General features: G+C 45.9%; 2 protein-coding genes across 3 annotated transcripts in view; one reads left to right on the top strand and one right to left on the bottom strand.

The window, feature by feature from the left end:
- The window catches only part of LOC308465334 (uncharacterized protein), a 118655-nt gene that overhangs the window by 37046 nt on the left and 60012 nt on the right, over positions 1–21597 (bottom strand). Inside the window, exon 4 of one of the 2 annotated variants that reach the window (XR_013980395.1) lies at positions 8439–8461. The exons of the other annotated variant lie outside the window; for it this stretch is intronic. The gene's annotated coding sequence lies outside the window, so the exon portion shown is untranslated. Of the gene's footprint in view, positions 1–8438; positions 8462–21597 lie in introns of those variants that run through there. 2 annotated transcript variants of the gene reach the window in all.
- Positions 1–21597, top strand: part of SLC25A1 (solute carrier family 25 member 1) — a 55028-nt gene that overhangs the window by 23945 nt on the left and 9486 nt on the right. Inside the window, exons 2-4 of the mRNA XM_080985259.1 lie at positions 13362–13469; positions 19079–19178; positions 19427–19565. Coding sequence (XP_080841385.1) covers positions 13362–13469; positions 19079–19178; positions 19427–19565 — 347 coding nt within the window. The remainder of the gene's footprint in view (positions 1–13361; positions 13470–19078; positions 19179–19426; positions 19566–21597) is intronic.

Raw genomic sequence — 21597 nt, 5'->3', positions numbered from 1 at the left:
ATTTTCATATTACTTCATCTTTAGCAGTTTACATATACAGTGGTACCTCGGCTTACATACGCTTCAGATTACATACGTTTCAGGTTACAGACTCCGCTAATCCAGAAATAGTGCTTCAGGTTAAGAACTTTGCTTCAGGATAAGAACAGAAATCGGGCTCTGGCGGCGCGGCAGCAGCAGGAGGCCCCATTAGCTAAAGTGGTGCTTCAGGTTAAGAACAGTTTCAGGTTAAGAACGGACCTCCGGAACGAATTAAGTACTTAACCCGAGGTACCACTGTATCATAGTTTCTAACCATCTTTTTTTTTATTACACTTAAGATAACTTCACATTATATTGCTTACAAATAACATTATTTTAAAACACACTATCTTCTACTTCTAACCCTACAGCCTATATCCACTTCCAAAGCTATTCTAAGATTTAAATATTAACATATTTTTTCAAATATTCCTTACACTTCTTCCAGTCTTCTTCCACCGTCTCTTCTCTCTGGTCTCGGAGTCTCCCGGTCAGTTTGGCAAGTTCCATATAGTCCATCATCTTCATCTGCCATTCTTCGATAGTTGGTAAATCTTGTTTCTTCCAATTCTTTGCTAGCAATATTCTCGCGGCTGTTCTGGCATACAGAAAAAAAGTAACATTCTTTTTTTGGGGATTTCACACTGATAGCCTGGGAGTACGCAGGCTAAGACCCTACCTGCCCGCGGACTGCCTCGCCAGAGTGGTGCATGCTCTAGTTATCTCCCGCTTGGACTACTGCAATGCGCTCTACGTGGGGCTACCTTTGAAGGTGACCCGGAAACTACAATTAATCCAGAATGCGGCAGCTAGTCTGGTGACTGGGAGTGGCCGCCGGGACCACATAACACCGGTTCTGAGAGATCTGCATTGGCTCCCATTACGTTTCCGAGCACAATTCAAAGTGTTGGTGTTGACCTTTAAAGCCCTAAACGGCCTTGGTCCAGTATACCTGAAGGAGCGTCTCCACCCCCATCATCCAGCCCGGACACTGAGATCCAGCGCCGAGGGCCTTCTGGCGGTTCCCTCATTGCGAGAAGTGAGGTTACAGGGAACCAGACAGAGGGCCTTCTCAGTAGTGGCACCCGCCCTGTGGAATGCCCTCCCTTCAGATGTGAAGGAAATAAGCAGCTATCTTCTCTTTAAAAGACATCTGAAGGCAGCCCTGTTCAGGGACGTTTTTAATATTTAATGCTGTATTGGTTTTAACACTTGATTGGGAGCTGCCCAGAGTGGCTGGGGAAACTCAGCCAGATGGGCGGGGTATAAATAATAAATTATTATTATTATTATTATTATTATTATTATTATTATTATTTTCCGGGGGGAAATGCACGAATTCCTATGCCCCACAAATAACCCAGGGATGCATTTTAAATAAAAGCACACATTCTACTCATGTCAAAACACACTGAATCCCAGACCGTCCGTGGGCCGGATTGAGAAGGCGATTGGGCCGCGTCCGGCCCCGGGGCCTTAGTTTGCCTACCCCTGCCTTAAACAATAATTCTCATTTAAACTTTCCCATTAAGACTGATGCCTTTCGGGGAGAAACTCTCGCCATTGTTTTATTTTTAGCTGAGTTTTTGAAACCATGGGCTCATTCCAGACCTAACCTCTGGGTCCACACACACACACACACACACACACACACACCGGTTTTAGCCAAATCATGACCCCCTCCATAATAGTCATTTCAGGTGGAAACATCATGAAAGGCCAGGGGGTCAGTCCCCTCTGCCCGTCTCCTCTGCCAATCACATTTCAGAACATGTCCTACTGTTTCAAAGGCGGCCCTCCAGACCTCTGGTCTGGCCCTTGACATTCTGCTCCATTTTCCCTTGAGATGTGTGATGGTGTAGAAATGATCCTACACTTTAAAGTTTAAAAAATTAACAGTAATTGCTCTGATCACTTTTGTCTCCTGCCCATCACTTGTATTCGGCCCCCGGATGCTTGCTGAGAAGCGATGTGGCCCCTGGGCCGCAAAAAATATTCCTCTACTGCTGCGTTAGTGGACCAAACCTTCCCACTTGGGTTTTTTGTGGATAGTTAGATCACTGCAGGTGGTGACAGCAGTCACGAAATCAAAAGACGCCTGCTTCTTGGGAGAAAAGTGATGGCAAACCTAGACAGCATCTTAAAAAGCAGAGACATCACCTTGCCCACAAAGGTCCGTATAGTGAAAGCTATGCTTTTCCCAGTAGTGATGTATGGAAGTGAGAGCTGGACCATAAATTAGGCTGATCGCCGAAGAATTGATGCTTTTGAATTATGGTGCTGGAGGAGACTCTTGAGAGTCCCATGGACTGCAAGAAGATCAAACCTATCCATTCTGAAGGAGATCAGCCCTGAGTGCTCACTGGAAGGACAGATCCGGAAGCTGAGGCTCCAATACTTTGGCCACCTCATGAGAAGAGAAGACTCCCTGGAAAAGACCCTGATGGAGGGCACAAGGTGAAGGGGACGACAGAGGGCGAGATGGTTGGACAGTGTTCTCGAAGCTACTAACATGAGTCTGTCCAAACTGCGGGAGGCAGTGGAAGACAGAAGTGCCTGGCGTGATCTGGTCCATGGGGTCACGAAGAGTCGGACACGACTAAACAACAACAACAACAAGCAGGAAATGTTGGAGGCAAGGAAGTGGTTTTCTCCATGAAAATTCTGGTACAATCTTTTTTTATTCAGTTTTACACTACACATTTAAATTCAAACATTAGACATCACCATCAGCATTTAGGATTCCCTTACTTCTTAGATCCCTTCCACCCTTCCATGGTTTCCATATTCAATCTTTTTCAACTGCATTACATATTTTCTCTGTTTTTCTTAAATCATCCATTTTTACCTTAGTTTTTAGTACATTACAAGCGTTACTCAAATCCTGCCCAAAGTTTTTAGCTGTTTACAGTGTTCTCTTAAGTAAATTTTTGCCATTTCATGGACTTCTCCACAAAAATTCTGGTGTCCTCTGAGACGTATTCCTTGCGAGTTGCTCTTGGCCACCACTTTTTAAAAATAAAATATAATTAATAATAATAATAATAATAATAATAATAATAATAATAATATAAAATAATAAAATAATAATAAAATAAAATAAAATAAAATAAAATATATCCATTCTGCTAGCTCTCATGACTGCAGAGGCAGGCTTTGAAAACTGGGGCTGAAGTCTCTGCATGGGAATCGCATCCCCTGCGCTGGTTGTTTCCAAGTTCACACGGCAGTTTTGCCAGCTGGAAAACGATTGCCAAATCTTGGCACTTCAGAAGAACCTCTCCTCCGCGCGCGAGGGGCAAGGTGCCGCAGTTATGCTAAGAGTCTTCCGAGTGGCGGGCACAGTGCCCAGCTAAATCATGTCACGCCCTGTATAATCCCTTGCTTGAAGGAAGGAACGGCTTTTCACCTAGCCAAAGCTCCCTGCTTACACAGCTGAGATCTGAACAAGCCAGTTTTTAGCTGAGAGGACCTGGGGGCCTAACTCTCCTCTCCCCTCTATTTTGGGGGAAGCTTGCTTATTTTGAAGTCCACAAGATTTCTACTCCTTGCAGTTATTTTATTTGTCAGATTTACAGCCGCCGCCACCACTCCTGGTGGTTTTCAATCGTTTATTTGATTAAGGTTTATGGAGAAAAATACAAAACTTAATCTCTTTCTCTTTTTTTACCCAAACAAAGATTTTGATCCAGATCTGTGGTTCCCAATGTGGGGCACAGACCCCATAATTTGATTTTAAGGGGAGCAATTTGATTTTTAAGGGGGGCAATTCGAGAATGAGTTATTAACAGTGAATGGCCTTTTAGGCTTCCTCCATGTGACTAGGAGTTCACTTTTTGAATAATAAGAATTATATGTCACAGGGGGGAGCATCAGAATTTTAGAGATGCTTAGATGGTGCATGGCCAAAAAAGGTTGGGAACCACTGATCTAGATACAATAAAACATAAAAGGAGGGGTGGGAGAGAGAAAGGAATAGAAGGAGGGAAGGAGAGAGAGAGAGAGAGAGAGAGAAAGAAAGAAGAAAAGAAAAGAAAGGTTGAAAGATAAAGATAGAAAAAATAAGATTCAAAAATTAAATATTATTGTTGGAAACCTGCTCATCTCTAAAAGAAATATAAAATGTCAGTTCTGGTGGTTTTCTCCGCTTTCTAGGAAATCACGATGGGTGAAATCACGATGGGTGAAAACCCCACACACAGGGGGAAAACCCCCCTGCTATAAATAAGTCATAAATTAAATCATTATAACAAAAGAAAAAGAAAAAAACCATGTAAAATCGCATAGAAAAGTTTTTTGCTCTGCAGCGCCACCTGGTGTTGCGTGTTTGTAACACATTCTAAACATTGTTTTTTGACTAATGTAGCTGAGTCCTGTGTGCGTGCGCTGTGCAAAAATTACAACCTGGGGAAACCCACGAAGCCAGCTAATGCTTCTCTCGATTCCTGCAGCCCCTGTTAACTCAACCGGATCAGCTTTCCCCAGCCTCACAAAGGGGGGGGGGGGCAGTGAACCACAAGAGCAGGCGCCGGCAAAAATCACAATGCAGGAAAAGGCATTGCGATATATCAGTATACAGTGGTATCTCAGATTAAGTGCTTAATTCGTTCCGGAGGTCTGTTCTTAACCTGAAACTGTTCTTAACCTGGAGCACCACTTTAGCTAATGGGGCCTCCTGCTGCCGCCGCTCCACCGGAGCACGATTTCTGTTCTTATCCTGAAGCAAAGTTCTTAACCCGAGGTACTATTTCTGGGCTAGCGGAGTCTGTCACCTGAAGCGTATGTAACCCGAGGTACCACTGTATTGTGATATTCCTAGGATTTTTAATCCTTTAAGCACTTCTGCCTAGTCCGTGCCTACGTTCTCCCTTGGTTACCAAAATAAAAATAAATAAATAAGCACTTCTCCGGTTGTGCATATACAGCCAGTCGAAGATGGAGTTAACTGTGGTCCTGGAATCCACATATTCAGACCACTCGCACTCATCAGTCTGGGATTTGAACTAAGATTTACTGAACCGGGATACAGCTCTGTTGCAAGAAGCATTTGCTCAAGGCTGGGCTGTGTTGCCATAGTTGAGTTTTGGGCTTCCTGGGGTATTGCATCCCAAAGAGTCAGCCTGAAGAAAGATCCTTTTGTTCAGCCCACTCTGTGCAAGGCAGGGTTCAGCGGTTTCTTTCTTGGGGGAGCCGAGGGTTGCTGAACAGCAGCCCTGGAGGACAGCAACACAATAGGGAAAGATTTAGCGGCTCAAAGTCAAAACCACCCATTGTTTCAGCCAAGCAGTGCTTAGGTCGGCCTGGGGCACACACATTCTCATGTGTCAGCCTGAGCAGAATGTTAAGTGGCCTTTCCCCTTAAAAAAAGAGCTAGAGAAAGATTCTAGTCCTCATGGGACAAAAGGACCAAATTAAATAGGAACATGAGAGGGAGTCCAGCTCAGTACTGGCAACAGCTCTCCAGAGTAACAGACGGGGATATTTCAAGGCTTGTAGTAGGGATGTTCTTTTGGGAGGGAGAGGCATAGCTGTCAACTTACAGATTTGAAAATAAGGGACCAGCAGCCTTGAAAATAAGGGACCAGCAGCCAAAATAAGGGACCAGCAGCCTCACCTGTTCCAGGCACTCCAGTCTTCCTGTCCTCCTGCAGTCTGGTCAAACTCATGCTGGTAGCTTCGAGAACACTGGCCAACCAACTTTGTAACCAGAGGTTCAACTGAATAGAATCTGAATCACATGCACCACAAGGCCTATGCAGCCTCAACTTAGGATGGCTCCCCGGCCTGGCTTTGCACTGCAAAGTTTGCAGCAGCACGTGCAACAAAATGGCGTCCAGCATTCAAAAACCCCCTCAGCTTGCATTAACTAGCCACGCACGAGGCATGCAAGCTCCACCCCCCAGTCGTTCTTAGACTTCTTATTGGGTGAGCAACACAGCCAAGCAACACAGTTGGAGCCTCCCTCCTCCCTAGCCGGCAGGGAGGGAGGGAGAGGAGCTGCTTCCTTTGAGATTTAAGGGACATCATTTAAGGGACATTTAACGGACATCCATCAATAAGGGACATGGCGCTGGAATAAGGGACTGTCCCTTCAAATAAGGGACACTTGGCAGCTATGGGGAGAGGATAATTTTTATTAGATTTTATTGTTGTTGCTGTATAGCCGTTTAGTCGTGTCCGACTCTTCGTGACCCCATGGACCAGATCACGCCAGGCACTCCTGTCTTCCACTGCCTCCCGCAATTTGGTCAAACTCATGCTGGTAGCTTCGAGAACACTAGCCAACCATCTTGTCCTCTGTCGTCCCCTTCTCCTTGTGCCCTCCATCTTTCCCAACATCAGGGTCTTTTCCAGGGAGTCTTCTCTTCTCATGAGGTGGCCAAAGTATTGGAGCCTCAGCTTCAGGATCTGTCCTTCCAGTGAGCACTCAGGGCTGATTTCCTTCAGAATGGATAGGTTTGATCTTCTTGCAGTCCATAGGACTCTCAAGAGTCTCTTCCAGCACCATAATTCAAAAGCATCAATTCTTCGGCGATCAGCCTTCTTGATGGTCCAGCTCTCGCTTCCATACATCACTACAAAGATTATTATCAAATATCTTTTCTTTCTCCAGACTAAAACACTAACCTAGATAAAATAAATACATAGATCCAGAGGGAAAGAAAGAAAAAAGAAGGGGAGGGAAAGAAAGAGAAAGAAAGAGAGATAGATAGAAGAAAGATTAAAAGAGAGAGACATGGGTCCAACTGCAACCACGTGGAGATCTCTGGATGCTGGGTTGGTGGTTGACATCTCCATCTGACTGGCGCCTCCAGCTTTCTTAAGCAGAAAAGCTAATTTAGTGCATCTATAATCCACCTTTTTCGACAAGGAGCCCATGGTTCCTCACCTCCTTCCTCAGTTAATTGCTGCAACGACCCTGTGAGATAGGCCAGGAGGCTGTGACTGACTCCATGGTTCACCCAGGGAGCTTCATGACCGAGTAGGGATTTGAACCCTCAGCTCCCAGGTCCTAGTCTGACACTCTAACCGCTATCCCACACTGCCTTCCCAGAATACTTCTGCTATGGGGCAGCTGTATAAAGTAGGCCGATAAATATGTGGAAAGCAAAACGTCACTTAGAGAAGGATCTGAAATATTTCCCTAGAAGCTTGAAATTGTTTCTATTCTGGATTGTTTTATTTGATGTTTTAATGTGCTTTGAGGTTTGTTCTTTAAAATATAAAGCGGTATAGGAATGAAGTAATAATGACTATAATAATAATAGACTTCATTGGAAAAAAATGGCACAGAACAGGGGTAGCAAACATGGTTCCCTTGAGATATTATTGGAACATTGTTAGACTTGAATTGGCTTTACTTTGGGTTGTTACGTTGGTTGTTTTAATGTGTTGCAAACCGTTTTGAGATTCCCCCCCCCCTTAAAATACAAAGCTGTCTAGAAATGAAAGGAATAATAATAATAATAACAATTATTATTATAAATTCCACTGCAAAAAAATTAAATAAAAGGGTGGCTAGACCATTCCATTGTGGCGACCGTAACCTAGGTTTAATGTGCCATTTGACGATAAGCTTTATATATTTGGGTTTCTAGCACCGTATTGGAGGGTTTGAAGAATCTTGCTTCTATGTTGTGACAAGTAACTGAGCTGGCAAACTCCCAAAGTCCAGCCTTTTATATTTCCCTCCGTCAGACGGCGGGAACAAGGGCCAAGTTGGATCAATGCGGGGGGGGGGGGGGTTTCCCCCAACCCGAAAATAATAGCGAGGCCTCACTTTGGAGCCCTGTTGCCTTTTTAAGAATGGAAGACCCTTTTGAAAGCAGGCGTAATCTTTTGCTAGACCAGGTCAAGGAGATGAGAGAGCTCCCAGGCTTGGGGGGCGTGAGAAGAATCTGGAGGAGGAATGGGTGCTGTTTTATTCTGAGTGCACCCAGAACTAGTTTATCAGGTAACAGGATAAGCGGCCAGAAGCAAGCATTCAAATAGACTTGATTCAGTCCCTGCCCTGTAGAAAATCTCTCTAGTGAGAGGCGCCTTGAAATCTTGTTGCTCTAAAAAACAGCAACACGTTCCATTCAGCAGAGATTTAAGGTTAGGGCAGCTAGCTGGCCTAATTCACAGGGGACCATCGTCCTTTTAAAGTGCTGCCCGGTTTAAAGACTTTTGAAAAATTAAATATTGTTATCATTCCTGTTCTGTGCTCCTGCAGTTTTTTTCTTTTTCTTTTTTGCATTTGACTTTGTTCTGCGATAATTTTTGGGTGTCGTTCAGAGATTTCTTTCAATTATGAATCAATATATATATATACAGTGGTACCTCGGGTTAAGTACTTAATTCGTTCTGGAGGTCCGTTCTTAACCTGGAACTGTTCTTAACCTGAAGCACCACTTTAGCTAATGGGGCCTCCCGCTGGAGCACAATTTCTGTTCTCATCCTGAAGCAAAGTTCTTAACCCGAGGTACTATTTCAGGGTTAGCGGAGTCTGTAACCTGAAGCATTTGTAACCTGAAGCGTATGTAACCTGAAGCGTATGTAACCTGAGGTACCACTGTATATATAAATTAACGTAATAATAGTTCTTTTAATTGGGTGAATCATAAATAATAAAAATTGTCCTGGGGCACGGTGGGCTCCCCCTTCCTTTTCCATTTTTTAAATGATGGTGTTGTGTTTTGTGTAAACAGCTTAGGGATTTCACACGTTAAGCGGCGTGCGAATATTGTAAATAAATTAAAAGCGATCTCGCTTGCATTTCCATGCCTGCGCCAGGATTCTGGGAAATGTGGTTTGTTCAGAGTGCAGAAATTTGGCATGCAACCCCCTGTCCCCTTCACAGAGCTAAAATTCACAGCGTGGTTTCCATTTCTGTGGAAATTGTAGGTCTGTATTGGGACTGGGTGATCTCCCAACAACTTTTAGTGCCCTGGACAAAACTCTACAGTTCCCAGGGTTCTTGGAGGGAGGCTGTGGCTGTTTGAAGTGGTATGATGCTGTTTTGAATATTCAGATGGGAGCCTCTTTCTGCCATCCTTAGCTACCTGAAATTCTCATTTCTGTAAACGGGCCATCTCTGGGATAGATCAGCTGGAAGAGCATGAGACACGGAATCTCAGGCTCTTGGATTCGAGACTCACATTGGGCAAAGGAATGAGGAATGAATGAATCTTTATTTGCGTCAGCCATAGCAATAAAACAACTGTACAATATTCAAAGAATAGAAATAAAAAGTCAATTATATTAAATACATTTTAGAGTTTTGAATCAATAGTCAAGCAGTGGATCTTATTCTGATTGCCCCAGCTAAAAACCTTGCAACCTTTGCTGTCACCTGCTCATCTTGATCTGCCAAGAGAACGGACACTGTGGCAGTGGCTGGGCGACCCGGAATGGACAATAAAAGAGGGGTGATAATCTCATTCCTCGAGTCTTTATAAAGAGCGCAAGCCAGCAGGGCATGTGCCACCAATTCAGTACTGCCATCTCCACAGGGACACAAGCGTTTTTTGTGTGGAATCTGTAGGAATCGTCCCTCAAGTACAGCCGAGGGCAATACATTCAATCTTGAGAGAGTAAAAGCGTGTCTATATTTTGGAATTCCTAGGTGATGCAGAGAGGGTGCCAGAGAGTCGAAATGGGAAGGCGCAAAATAGTCATACCATGGGCAAAATTTCCTTATTGTGGCCAAGTTGTTCTGACGCTCGATACCATTTAGGCGCTGACAGATTAGACTATTTGCTTTACTAAAACCCAAAGTGTGTAGCTGTTGTGGTGATAAACCACAAGAGTGAAGTTTTTGATAGACGGTTTTAGTCCTGGCGCTCTTGTGACAATCTTGCAGCACTAGGGACATTAGACCGGGGGGATCTAAGTTTAGGTGAAGCTAATTGTTAGGTATCCTACGCCAGATCCACATTGGGCAAAAGATTCCTGCATTGCAGGGGGTTGGACTAGATGACCGCATGATCCCTTCCAACTCTGCAGTTCTGTAATTTTCCCACCCACCCTCCCCTGTTAAAAATCTTTCAGCGGTTGTGTGGGCCATCTCTCAAAGTCTGGCGCAGGAACAATCTGTGGTGCTTTCAGTGCTGAAAGCCAGTCCCGGGGGCCAATTCCTCATTTAATCGAATTTTCAGCACGCATGGAATATTTCCCCCTTGCGGGCCCACAGACAGCTTTGTCATCATCGTGAGACCTGAAAGCCTGCTCAGCTGATGCAGATCCTGTTTCCTCCTAATTTCCTGGCCTGGGCGTTGACTGGGCATGCTCCTGTCCCAGCCAATGGCAACGGGCAAATGCCTGAGTCATGCTTGGGTGGTGTGTTCCTCTTGGTGAATGATAGTAGAGGAAAGAATGACTCGGCCAGTTGACAGGGTCAGGACGTGAAGGCGGATTTCCATAGCCACAGAGGGAGGTCAGGTTTCAGGAAGGTCTCTGTGTGGGGGCCGACCAGCTGGAGATTAAAAATATAGCACATCAAAGCTGTTCAGATGCATAGGCTGCCGGACGCGCCTGATTTTTGGAGCATGACTGTGCTTAAAAGTTATGAGGAGAGCTGTTTTCTTGCTGCTGAGAGCCAATGGGGTCTAGCAGTCAGAGTTTTGCACTTGGGGTGGCAAAAGAGCCGGATTCAAATCCGCACGCAGCCATGGAGCTCACTGGGCCAGTCTTGGACAAAATAATAATAATAATTTATTATTTATACCTCGCCCATCTGGGTTTCCCCTGCCAGTCTGGGCGGCTTCCAACAGAACACAGAAGAAACTTTCAAACATTAACAACTTTCCTGAACAGGGCTGCCTTCAGATGTCTTCTAAAAGTCAGATAGTTGTTTATTTCCTTGACATCTGGTGGGAGGGCGTTCCACAGGGCAGGCACCACTACCGAGAAGGCCCTCTGCCTGGTTCCCTGTAACCTCACATCTCACAGTGAGGGAACCGCCAGAAGGCCCTCAGATTTTGACCTCAGTGTCCGGGCTGAACGATGGGGGTGGAAACACTCCTTCAGGTATACTGGGCCGAGGCCGTTTAGGGCTTTAAAGGTCAGCACCAACACTTTGAATTGTGCTCGGAAACGTACTGGGAGCCAATGTAGGTCTTTCAGGACCGGTGTTCTATGGCCTTGGCGGCCACTCCCAGTCACCAGTCTAGCTGCCGCATTCTGGATTAATTGCAGTTTCCGGGTCACCTTCAAAGGTAGCCCCACATAGAGAGCATTGCATAGTCCAAGCGGGAGATAACCAGAGCATGCACCACTCTGGCAAGATAGTCCGCGGGCAGGTAGGGTCTCAGCCTGCGTACCAGATGGAGGTAGTAGAAAGCTGCCCTGGACACAGAATTGACCTGTGCCTCCATGGACAGCTGTGAGTCCAAAATGACTCCCAGTCTGAGCACCTGGTCCTTCAGGGGCACAGTTACCCCATTCAGGACCAGGGAATCCTCCACACTTGCCCGCCCCCTGTCCCCCAAAAACAGTATTTCTGTCTTGTCAGGATTCAACCTCAATCTGTTAGCCGCCATCCATTCTCTAGACAACCACTCTCTTTTTCTCTCCATGTCACTACAGGATGATATTCTTGGCTAATGCGTTTTGCAATCCTGTCTGATGTTTGCTTGCGAAATCTGGAAGTTTTGAGCAGGGGAGAGGTTGGGTTAGGTTAGAGCCGGCTGAAATGATAGCTGATCACAAAGGATAGAAAATGCCTGGCAGCAGCTTACAACATCTGTCTCATTAAGTGTTCTGCAACTAATGAGGATTAATGCACACGGGAAGCCTGTAAAATGATTGAGGCATCCTTTTTTCTTTCCAACCACAGTGCGGTTCCCAGAGTGACATAAGAGTCAATCCCCCTTCAGGGGAAACTCTGGGGAATTGTAGCTCTGTGAGAGAACTAGGGGTCTCCTAAAAACAATAAGCGCTGAAGCTCACAGGGTCTCCTCAGGCCAGTCACTTTCTCTCAGCCTAACCTACCTCAAAGGGTTCTTGTGAGTATAAAATGAAGAAGAGGAAAGGTGGGATATAAATGCAAATACAGTGGGATTTCAGTTTTTGAGTGTCTCAGAAGCCGGACGTTTCAGTTTTTGAACGCCGAAAACCCGGAAGTAATTGCTTCTGTTTTCAAACGCGCCTCGGAAGTTGAATGGCTTCTGAGGCGCATTTCTCAGTTTTCTCAATTGAATTTTCCAACCACCCATTGCACCTCGGTTGTTGAACATTTCGGAAGTCAAACGGTCTTCCAGAATGGATTACGTTCAACAATTAAGCTTCCACTGTATCAATAAATAAATGTGAGGGTTGAGAGGACTGAGTGTTCCTTCACAGAAGTTTGGAGAAAAGGGTTGTCACAGAAAAGAGTTCTAGCCTAGCAGTCTCCCTGACATGCTAGATTTCTGTGTGCAGAATTTTTGTTGATGTTATGGGGGAGGAGTCCATTATGTTGATCACCCACTTGCAGTTTCCAATGGGATATCCCAGATTGGGTATTGCTACCTTCAGGAAGTATTCAGCTGAACCCAATATTGCCTTATTCATTTAATGTGGGAGTGTTTGAACTTCTCACTGTTTTCTACATCTGATTTTCCACCGCCAGGACAGGATACCAGACTAGATGGGCCTTTGGCCTGATCCAGCTGGGCTCTTCTTATGTTATGTCCTTGCAAAACCATATCGTCTTGGTTTATATTCTCAAATAATTTGCGAACTTGGGCATGGATGCAATTTCCAATTCTTTATCATACAGTGGTGGCACTTTGACACCATTGTGGTTACTGGGGAGCTCAGGAGCCAAGATGACAAGAACTTTAAAAAAGAATGGAAGAAGTTCATAATTTATATACAAGATCATTGTAAGCAGGTTAAAACATTAGCAGGATTTTAAACACACTTGTAATGTAACAGAATGTACGGATAATTTAGAAAGACTAAAAATTGGAGTAGTATTGATATGCAGTGGAAAATAGTAACAATAGGACCTGCAGAAGGGATTTGGGGGCGGGTCAGGAGATTAAGAGTAATCTTGACACTTGGATTTGGAATTGATTTTGTTATATGTATATATGTTTGAAAATCAAATAAAAATTTATTCCAAAAAAGAGACACCATTGGACTCTGCTGGATGAAATACAATTGCCTCTGGTCTATTTTTTTGGGAATCCTGCAATGTGTTTTAAGTTTTTACTCTGCTAACTATATGTTGGAATCTACTCTGGATGAATATCAAGTAGAATTTCCATGACAGAGGTATGCTCACCCAGGGAGAAGGCGAAAAGAGTGTTGATGCGATTCTTTTGGAAATGGGGGGTTGTTTTTATTTTGCTTTGCTTTATTTTTCCCCCTAGGTGGCATCGCTGGCGGCATTGAGATTTGCATTACATTCCCCACAGAGTATGTGAAAACGCAGCTTCAGCTGGATGAAAAAGCAAACCCGCCCCGCTACAAAGGAATTGGTAAGTCTTCACCAGGCAGCAGGACTGAAACCCACCAGATCTCTCACTGTCCGTTGTCTGCTCCAAACCGATTCCCGCAAGCGAACCGAAACATGACTCTGGCCAGGCTGTTCAGAGAGGTGCCATAGGAGAAGAGCCACATTTTGCAGGTGGATGAATGTGTGGTTATTTACTTGGTTATTTAAACAATTAAATATTGGGGTTTTGAGCCGGGATATGTACTAGCTTCATGCAGCCCTTCAAGTGGACGCGGGTGGCGCTGTGGGTTAAACCACAGAGCCTAGGACTTGCCGATCAGAAGGTCGGCGGTTCGAATCCCCACGACGGGGTGAGCTCCCGTTGCTCGGTCCCTGCTCCTGCCAACCTAGCAGTTCGAAAGCACGTTAAAGTACAAGTAGATAAATAGGTAAATAGGTACCACTCCGGCAGGAAGGTAAATAGCTTTTCTGTTAAGAACAGACCTCCGGAACAAATTAAGTACTTAACCCGAGGTACCACTGTATTGTCATATCCATAGGGACACAACCTTTTTTCCATTGGATTTTTTTTTTTTGGAAAACGACCCTCAAGTACAACCGAATCTTGCAACCCCAGAGTCGGTCACGACTGGACCTAATGGTCAGGGGTCCCTTTACCTTTACCTTTTTAATAACCTTAATCCTCAAATCTTTATAAAGAGTGCAAGCCAGAAGCACATGAGCCACTGACTCAATACTGCCATCTCCATAGGGACACAACCTTTTTTCCAGTGGATTTTTTTGGGAAATCGACCCTCAAGTACAACTGAATCTTGCGAAGGCGTGCCTGTATTTTGGAATTGTTTACATTTTGCAAATAGGGTGCCAAAGTGCCAAAATGACTAGGTGGAAAATAATCATACCACGGACAAAATTTCCTTATTGGACGCCGCAGGTCATGGTGTGTGTGTGTGGGGGGGGTTTCCACCCCCTCCCTTATTTATCCAGCCCAAGGAAACAAAGCCCTTCAGGACCACCCTGTCCCTTGCGGCGTTCATGGGTGGCGTGCAATGTAGCCGCTCAGTTGAGCCTGACGGATGTCCCCTCACCCCCCCTTAATATAGCCTTGAGCTCTGACCGTTCTACCATACGATAGCAAGAAGGAAAGGAGCGACCGGGGACCTCGTCTGCTGCAGGCAGTGGCTCGATGACTCATCGCCTAGCCTGTTTGCCCGGCTGACTCGCTAAGGAGGTTGGCGGCGTTCCAGCCTGGCTGGAGCGTGCCGGATTTGCAACCGATGAGACACGCTGTGCTGTAGAACCCCCTTAGCGGCTTGGCACCGGCGTCACTCTGCAGGTAGCAGCAGCACAGGGGCTGCTTGCAATCCGGAGCCATGGCAAGGAAAGGGAGAGTCGTGCGGGAAGAGCTGTGTGCCCACGTTAAATTTGTGCACGGACAAAAGGGGTCATTGAAGTGGGCTTTGTGCTGTTCTGGTGTCCCGCTGCTCTTCATGTTCCATCTTCCCTCCCTGTCCTTCTGACGTAGCCAGAAACACACGATTTAAAAGCAAGGGCTCGAGGGTAGCCAAGGATACGGAGCAGTTCTGATTTGGCAGGATAAACACTCAGCTCCCCTTGTAGGTCATCACAGGAGAGGCTGCAGAGTTTTCGGCCTGACGTGGCCTGTTTTGCAAACTCTCCGCAGGGCCGACCTTGACCACCCTGCAGAGAGCTAGTGGACTGAAGCAGTAGAAGCTAGTTTATATCAGGTCAGACTCTTTGTCCATCTAAAGGTGAAGGGACCCCTGACCATTAGGTCCAGTCGTGGCCGACTCTGGGGTTGCGGCGCTCATCTCGCTTTATTGGCCGAGGGAGCCGGCGTACAGCTTCCGGGTCATGTGGCCAGCATGACTAAGCCGCTTCTGGCGAATCAGAGCAGCGCACGGAAATGCCGTTTACCTTCCTGCCACAGCGGTACCTGTTTATCTACTTTCACTTTTGGCATGCTTTCAAACTACTAAGTTGGAAGGAGCAGGGACCGAGCAACGGGAGCTCACCCCGTTGCGGGGATTCGAACCGCCGACCTTCTGATCGGCAAGCCCTAGGCTCTGTGATTTAACCCATAGTGCCACCCGCGTCCCCTTTGTTCACCTAGCTGTGGTCTAAACCACTGAGCCTCTTGGGCTTGCCAATTGGAAGGTTGGTGGATCGGATCCCTGCAACAGAGTTGTTGTTGTTGTTAATTATTTATACCCCACCCATCTGGCTGGGTTTCCCCAGCCACTCTGGGCGGCTCCCAACAGAATATTAAGAACACGATAAAACATCAAACATTAAAAACTTCCCTAAACAGGGCTGCCTCCAGATGTCTTCTAAAAGTCAGAGAGTTGTTTATTTCCTTGACATCTGATGGGAGGGCGTTTCACAGGGCGCGTGCCACTACCATTGCTCTGTCCCAGCTCCTGCCAACCTAGCAGTTTGAAAGCATGCCAGTGCAAGTAGATAAATAGGTACCGCTGTGGCGGGAAGGTAAATGGCGTTTCCGTGCGCTCTGGTTTCCGTTATGGTGTTCTGTTGTGCCAGAAGTGGTTTAGTCCTGCTGGCCACATGACCCAGAAAGCTGTCTGTGGACAAACGCTGGCTCCCACGGCCCGAAAGCAAGATGAGTGCCGCAACCCCATCGTTGCCTTTGACTGGACTTAACTGTCCAGGGGTCATTTACCTTCTTTACCTTTACCATGTCCACACCATACAGCTAAAGCATTGCGGTACCACTTTAAACAGCCACAGCTCCCTCCAGAGAATCCTGGGAGCTGTAGTATGCTGAAGGTGCTGAGAGTTGTTGGGAGGCCCCCCTATTCCCCTTACAGAACTACATTTCCCAGAGTCCCCTGGGAGGAGGGATTGATTGTTAAACTGCTCCGGGATTTGTGAAGGGAATAATAGCTCTCAGCAGCCTTAAACCACAGCTCCCAGAATCCTTTGGGGGAAGCCACGACTGTTTAAATGGCTTTCAATAGTGCATTATAAATGTATGCCCTTTTTCCTGCCCACTCTCCCTTCCCGTTTTTGTTTTATTTTCTGTATACATTTAAAACCCACCTTTCATCCAAGGGGGACGCGGGTGGTGCTGTGGGTTAAACCACAGAGCCTAGGACTTGCCGATCAGAAGGTCGGCGGTTCGAATCCCCATGACGGGGTGAGCTCCCGTTGCTCGGTCCCTGCGCCTGCCAACCTAGCAGTTTGAAAGCACGTCAAAGTGCAAGTAGATAAATAGGTACTGCTCCAGCGGGAAGGTAAACGGCATTTCCATGCGCTGCTCTGGTTCCCCAGAAGCGGCTTAGTCTTGCTGGCCACATGACCCGGAAGCCGTACGCCGGCTCCCTCGGCCAATAAAGCGAGATGAGCACTGCAACCCCAGAGTCGGTCACGACTGGACCTAATGGTCAGGGGTCCCTTTACCTTTACTTCATCCAAGGAGCTCAAGGAGGCATATATGTGTTTGTGGAAGGCGGGGTGGGTGAGTGTTTTCTTTCGTTTTTTAACTATTCGTATTGCATTTTCATCCTGTATTTTTCTCTTGTGAACCGCCCTGAGTCCTTCAGATGACGTTTAATAAATAAATAACCTGCCTTACGAGGCTGTTGTGGGGATCAAATGAAGAGGGGAATCGTAGAATCAGAGTTGGAAGGGACCCTGGGTGGTCATCTAGTCCAACCCCCTGCAATGCAGGAATTTGCAGTCGTCCCATGCGGGGATCGAACCTGCAACCTTGCCGTTATCAGCAGCATGCTCCAACCATGTACGCCACCATTGAGCTCCTTGGAGGAAAGGCGGATTATAAATGCAATAAATTACTAAAATGGCCTATGTGGATTTAAGAATTGGTTCAGGAAATAGAATTCTTTTTTCTCTCCTCCTTAGCGCAGAAATTGGATTGCCTTGAGTACAGAATGTCTAACTTGTTTAGGGCACATTGCACGCAGTCTTCAGAAGTGAGAATGAGATGAGAATCTTTCTTAATTATGGCCCAGCAAAAAAAAAATCCCAGTTTGACTCTTGTTATTCATCTTGGCCTCGCGAAAAGCCAGATCTAATTGCAAAGACAGAGTACATAGCTGATGATAAGTGTCTAGGGATGACAACCCCTTCCAAGGAGACTGAAAGAAATAGCTACGTTTAGACAAGATTTATTTCAAGGCTGCGTGTGGATGGGGATTTGTTGCCAGTAAATATATATATATATACTTTGTTTTAAAATCTCAGAAGAAATTAAAATGGGGAACAGTCATTTGTCTTGTTTGCTGAAGTTTATGGACCAAGAAGCAGGAGAGTTCAGACCCAGGAAAATTGGCTTTTTTTAGACTAGGAAAAGCATTTTTTAAAAATAAGAGAAATTCAGCAGTGGCTAAACTGCCTCAGTTCCTTCTAGAACATTTGTCCTAAAAAATAATAATGTTAGCCCGGCATCTGCTGAGGGATGAGCTTGTCAGGGTTATTAGTTCCAGTTCTGCTTATTTAGGCAGACACCAATTTTTCTTCAGACCTCCATGTTGTTTTGTATAGGACAGAGAAAGGGAATCCGTGGTCCTTCAGATGCTGGTGAACTCCAGCTCCCATCAGCCTCAGCTAGGCCGGCTAATACTAAGGGATGATGGGAGCTGTAGTCCTGCAAAACTCAGAGGGCCGCACGTTTCCCCATCTGTGGTATAGGTTTTGGGCCCCATCTGCACTATCCATTTAAAGCGCCATGATACCACTTTATAAACAGTTGTGGCTTTCCCCAAATAATTCCGGGGAATATAGTTTGCTATTGCTGCTGAGCGTTATTAGGAAATCGTTCCCCTCACAGACCTACAATTCTCAGAGTGGTATAGCAGGGAACCCCTCTTCCCAGGGAATTCTGGGAATTATAGTTCCCTGAGCAGATTTTAATATTTAATTCTTAATATTTTGTTAGAAGGGACACGAGTGGCACTGTGGGTTAAACCACAGAGCCTAGGACTTGCCAATCAGAAGGTTGGCGGTTCGAATCCCTGCGACAGGGTGAGTTTCCGTTGCTCGGTCCCTGCTCCTGCCAACCTAGCAGTTCAAAAGCACGTCAAAGTGCAAGTAGATAAATAGGTACCACTCCGGCGGGAAGGTAAACGGTGTTTCCGTGCGCTGCTCTGGTTCGCCAGAAGTGGCTTAGTCATGCTGGCCACATGACCCGGAAGCTGTACGCCGGCTCCCTCGGCCAATAAAGCCAGATGAACGCTGCAACCCAAGAGTTGGCCACGACTGGACCTAATGGTCAGGGGTCCCTTTACCTTTTTAATATTTTGTTTGAAGCCGCCCAGAGTGGCTGGGGAAACCCAGCTAGATTGGCAGGATATAAATTATTATTATTAATTATTTATTACATGGGGTCTTCTAACAGCTCTCAGCAAACTACAGTTCCCAGAATTCTCTGGGAGAAGCCATGGCTGCATAAAACTTCTGAAGATGAGGCCTATATGTTAAGCAGGGATTTGTTTCACTGGATTTATTTCGCTCCACCTGGTAATATATATTTCTGGTGTGGGCTGGGCATATGTTCTTGCTGAAGTAGAAAGCAGTATTATTAACAATAAATCGTTCCCCAGTCACGTTACTCTTTTTCTCCTGTTTCAGCGGACTGTGTGAAGGTGACCGTCCGAGATCATGGGATCAAGGGACTCTATCGTGGCCTCAGCTCTCTGGTTTATGGTTCCATACCGAAAGCCGCCGTGAGGTAATCACTTTTGGATTTTTATTCATTTCTGTAGTAGTAGTAGTTGTTGTTGTATTGAACTTCTTAGTCACTTTTTAAAATACAAAATGTATACTGGAATTTGGGCTAAGTTGCTCAGAGACTCCTTAAAGCAGCGAATGATGAATAAATTGAATAAATAATATAATAATGGCAAGAGCAGCGTGTTCTCTTCTCCCCAACCCGCCGTGCTCCTCAGCTTTCACGAGCCACCTTCTTTCTCTTTCCAGGTTTGGCATGTTTGAATTCCTCAGCAACCACATGAGAGATGCAGAAGGGAAGTTGGACAGCAAACGAGGGCTCCTGGCGGGCTTGGGGGCTGGCGTGGCCGAAGCGGTGCTTGTGGTGTGCCCTATGGAAACCATAAAAGTAAACACAAACACAAAATGTGGTGTTTATTTCTTTGTTTGTTTGCTTTTGGGTTGATTAAATGTGTATCCAGCTTTTCAAGAACTTCTCCACAAAGCAGTTTACACAAACACACACACATATTTATTTATCTGAAATAATCATCAAATAAATAAATATGTGTGTGTGTGTTTGTGTAAACTGCTTTGTGGAGAAGTTCTTGAAAAGCTTTATTGGCCGAGGGAGCTGGCGTACAGCTTCCGGGTCATGTGGCCAGCATGACTAAGCCACTTCTGGCAAACCAGAGCAGTGCACGGAAACGCCGTTTACCTTCCCGCCGGAGGTATTTTGATGTGCTTTCGAACTGCTAGGTTGGCAGGAGCAGGGACCGAGCAACAGGAGCTCACCCCATCGCGGGGATTCGAACCGCCGACCTTCTGATCAGCAAGTCCTAGGGTCTGTGGTTTAAACCACAGTGCCACGCCGGCTCCCTCGGCCAATAAAGCAAGATGAGCGCCGCAACCCCAGAGTCGGCCACAACTGGGCCTAATGGTCAGGGATCCCTTTACCTTTACCTTTTAATCATCAAATAGGAAGTTGCCCTTATCCCAAATGAGATCATTGGTTGATCTATCTCAGTGGTGTTGATACCATGTGGTGCCAAACTAAGTCCTGCTCATAGCAGACCCATTGAAATGAATGGACCTAAGTTTGTTGTGTCCATTAATTTCAGTAGGATACAAACTGCTGACTGGCTATAGCTGGTGATCTAATGCTGGTGTACTGGAAGAAGCAAAGATCACCAGTGTGGAAGCAATGATTCTTCAACATCAACTTCGTTGGACTGGTCGTGTTGTGCGGATGCCTGATGATTGTCTTCCAAAGCAACTACTCTATTCCAAACTTAAAAATGGATAGCGTAGTGCTGGTGAGTCAACAAAAGAGGTCTAAAGACTGTCTCAAGGCAAATCTATTTAAAAAAAGTAGTATAAACACTGACAACTGGGAAACACTGGCCTGCGAGCGCTCCAGTTGGAGAACAGCCTTTATCAAAGGCGGCTTTGAAGATGCTCAAACTCAGAACGAAAGGGAGAAACGTGCTAAGAGGAAGGCACGCTTGGCAAATCCACACCATGATCAACTCCCGCCCAGATACCTATGTCCCCACTGTGGAAGGACGTGTGGATCCAGAATTGGCCTCCACAGTCACTTGCAGACTCACTGTTAAAACCGTGTTTATGGAAGACAATCTTACTCGGCTATGAGTGATCGCCAAAGAAAAGATAGCTCTCTAGGGATTCTGACACTCCCGTCTCCTACCTGGGGGGCAGGTTTATTGGGTTGTTTTAGTGTTTTAGTTTTTATTATGTATTTTGTGTTCCTATATTGTGATTTTATGCTGTATCTGCCCTTAGACCTGTGGGTATAGGAAGGTATACAAATTTAATTGATGATGATGATGATGATGAATACCTGAAGATAGAATCTGAGAGATTAAGGAGCTAAAAAGTTCCTTGCTGGCCTGCAGATGCCCATCTTAGTCCATTATCCTGTTCTTCCAGTGGCTAACTAGATGCCATGGGAAGCCCACAGCCTAGCATGCTGCCTTCTGCTGAGTCAGACCATTGGTCTAATATACCACAGTATTGTCTACACTGACTGGCAGCAGCAGGTCTCCAGGATTTCAGGCAAGGGTCTTTCTTAGCCCCAGCTGGAGATGCCAGGGACTTGATCCTGGGATCTTCTGCATGCAAGACGTCCCTTCCCTATTTAAAACACGCTCTCTCTTTCTTGCACACACATCCTCACACACTGTTCAAGCTGCTACACACAAACACAGACACACCGAATGAATGACCTGTTTGGAAAAGGGCAGAACAGCAACCTTCTGAAGAAGTGCAGTTGCAGCAAAATAAATGCTCGGGCAGCTTTTTCATGGGGCGGTTTCCCACACAGCTCCCAAAGGGGGAAAAAGATGAAGAAGAAGAAGAAGAGTTTGGATTTGATATCCCGCCTTTCACTCCCCTTCAGGAGTCTCAAAGCGGCTAACATT

The sequence above is a fragment of the Podarcis pityusensis genome (assembly GCF_964106645.2).
Source record: "Podarcis pityusensis genome assembly, chromosome: 16".
Lineage (NCBI taxonomy): Eukaryota > Metazoa > Chordata > Lepidosauria > Squamata > Lacertidae > Podarcis > Podarcis pityusensis.
This window is presented reverse-complemented; position numbering and strand designations above follow the sequence as displayed.